The 2,614-nt window shown below is 49.0% G+C and overlaps 1 protein-coding gene across 1 annotated transcript in view; it reads right to left on the bottom strand.

Annotated features, from left to right (window-relative positions):
* PVRL1 (poliovirus receptor-related 1 (herpesvirus entry mediator C)) overlaps nt 1-2,614 on the bottom strand; it is a gene marked incomplete at its 5' end in the record, with an annotated part of 15,228 nt that overhangs the window by 11,332 nt on the left and 1,282 nt on the right. Inside the window, 2 exons of the mRNA XM_010181343.1 lie at nt 1,998-2,115; nt 2,542-2,614. The exon at nt 2,542-2,614 is cut by the window's right edge and continues 254 nt beyond it. Of these exons, the coding sequence (XP_010179645.1) occupies nt 1,998-2,115; nt 2,542-2,614 (191 nt within the window). The remainder of the gene's footprint in view (nt 1-1,997; nt 2,116-2,541) is intronic.

Raw genomic sequence — 2,614 nt, 5'->3', positions numbered from 1 at the left:
CTACACACACACACGCACCACATGCCTAGGCGGTTGGCTGCACTACGGTTATTTATCAGGCTTTCATCCCATCTGCTTGATCTGCCTCTTCCTCACAGAGCCCCGCTCACAGGCAGAGACCAGGAGAGCAGGAATCTGGGCTGAAAGAGCCAGGGGGCAACTCTGTGCCCCAGGTTTTTTCTTCCTACTCCCTTTCCACCTCTATTTCCTTCAGTCTCACTTGCTTTCTTTCATCTATTTTCTCTTCTTCTGCCTCCACTCTCCTTACCTTAAGGTGCACTCCATCTTTCCTTTCCATCCTCTCTCAGGTCAATAATCCTATACTCAATCCTAACTGACCAACCAAGTCTGCAAAAAGGGAGAGGCTGGGGAATCAGACTGATGCGCTATTGGGCTTAGAAACCTATACCCTTTAATTCCGTGCCTTCTCTCCATTTTTCTCCCCAAAGTTCCTTCTTAAAGCAAAGTATTGATGCTCCCAGCCTCTTAGCTGTAAGTCAAGAAACCCTTGCAGGCTAAAGACAGACAAATGGACAGACACATCGCTCACAGAGAATCCAGAGGAAAACAACTCTTGCCAGAGGTTTAAAAGAAACAAATAAAAATCATCAATCACACAAGCACATAGGGACCAACTCACTGCCTGGCTCAAAGATGTGCTGTTCTCAAGAATCGCTTCTGCCAGAGCTGAATTTATTACTAGCGCAGCGTGTAAAGCAGGTGTGCAAACCACACATCATACTCAGACTCAGTCATGCAGTGCCATCCTCAGCCCTGACACCTGCATCCCTTGTGCTTGAGCCTAGTTGGTAACAAACCCTCTTTCCTGCCCTGGGCTACAGAAACATCACCTGGCTGAGCCGTTTGGCACCTGGCTACCCCATGCTTCAGCTCTCGGCATCGCTGCCACAGCAGGAACAGACTGCTTCAACAGAGATCAGGGGCTGCTTGTGCTGCTGGCTGGCTGCACACAGCAACAGAGGTCCTGCCACAGGGAGCCCGATGCCCAGGAGCTCAGCAAGCGCTCAGCCTCCAGCCCCACATGTGAGTAATAGCAGAATAAAGGGATGAAATGACTTGCCCAAAAGCAGAGAGAAAACCTGTCTCCTGTCTCCAGCTCCATCTCACAAGGCTCGCTTCAGCTCAAGCTGCCAGCCCTGCTACACAGAGATAGCCTAAACTGGCATCTCTTCTGCCTTGGGTGCCACAAGGGGCATCTCTGCCTATAACGTTTTCCTGGCAATGTTTGGAGGAACCCAGAGTACCCCCTCAGAGTTTAAGTTGAACTGGCAGAACCAACAGAGGGAGAGAGCTGGGGATGAGAACTAGAAAAAAGGCAAGAAAAACAATCCTCTTCAGACTTCCACTGTGAACAGTTTGATCTGGGAAGAGAAATGAGAGAGAATATGCCTAGCTCCTCACAAAGCCATTTTGAGAACCTCTTTCCTGATGACAAATGCCAGCTGAAAAAGAGAAAAGCATCCATTTGATCTTTCTTTTTTAAAGCTACATGAGTTCTTATAGAAAAGAAAGCGAGGGAGAGAGAATCACCTCAGGTTGCATCAATTCCCCATCCAACTCCCCAGACACCCCTCGCTCACTTTTCAGTCCTTTCAGTGTGTTCAGCCAAAAGCTGAAACCCTGGAGGACAAGGAGTTGCTTCTGTTTAATGTCAGTCGCATGGGGATGAGTGCTCTGAAGGGGTGCTCCTGCTTGCAGCTAGGACTGATTCCAGTGAAAGGTTTTTTTCACAAGCAGATTAATTTTGGGCTATTTGTGCCCCTGTATGGAAGGGAAATCCTGGGTTCTTTTCCAGCTCTGCTACTGAAGCACTTGGTGGGGCTGGGAAAATCATTCACCTAATCATATCTTAGCTGCTTCATATTACTGACAGTAATGGGACTGGGCCCTAACTGACAAGAGGGTGGCTGAGGTTTCTTTGGCCCTGTTTGAAGATCATGTGTGCTGCTGAGAGCAGAAACACTGCAGGCACTTACAGCTTCCATTCGTAGGTGTGAGCTGGGGGGTTGGCATCAGATTTGCATATCAGCTTCACATCCTTCCGGTTGAGAAACCAGTTGCCATCAAAGCCCTCAATAGTGACTTCTGGCTCATCTGCAGGGGGACGAAAAAGACAGAAAAGCAGGATGGAAAAAGAGAGGGAGGAGTTAAAAGAAAGGTCAGGGGAGAAAATGAAATAGAGATGAGGGGGCAAAGATGGGAGAATGAGAGAAATGCAAGGTGGGAAAGATGATGGGACAAGGAATGTGAGAGAGAGTGGATGAAGGAGAGAGAGAAGGGGACGGACAAAGGGACATGGCAGAGGCACAGAGAAAGAAGGTGTGAAAAAAAAAAAGCGTATGATTATTCCAAAGGATCACTTCAGTATTCACTCTCCAGAAAAAGAGAGCCGCCCCCACTTCAGCCCCTCCACCAGACCAACATCTTCCCTTCAGAAAAATGCTCTTTTGTCAGACATTACCACCCACTGCAGCACTGACCATGGAGCGCTGCTCTCCAGCCCTGCCCACGCTCACTTACACTGCACGTTGAGGGTCATGCTGTCGGTGAAGCGGTCCAGCTGGTAGTTGACCACGCACATCAGCTGCTGCCG

Source organism: Mesitornis unicolor, unplaced genomic scaffold, assembly GCF_000695765.1.
Source record: "Mesitornis unicolor isolate BGI_N332 unplaced genomic scaffold, ASM69576v1 scaffold9703, whole genome shotgun sequence".
Classification (NCBI taxonomy): Eukaryota; Metazoa; Chordata; class Aves; order Mesitornithiformes; family Mesitornithidae; genus Mesitornis; species Mesitornis unicolor.
Note: the sequence above shows the minus strand (reverse complement) of the source record. Positions and strands in the feature narration are given on the sequence as shown.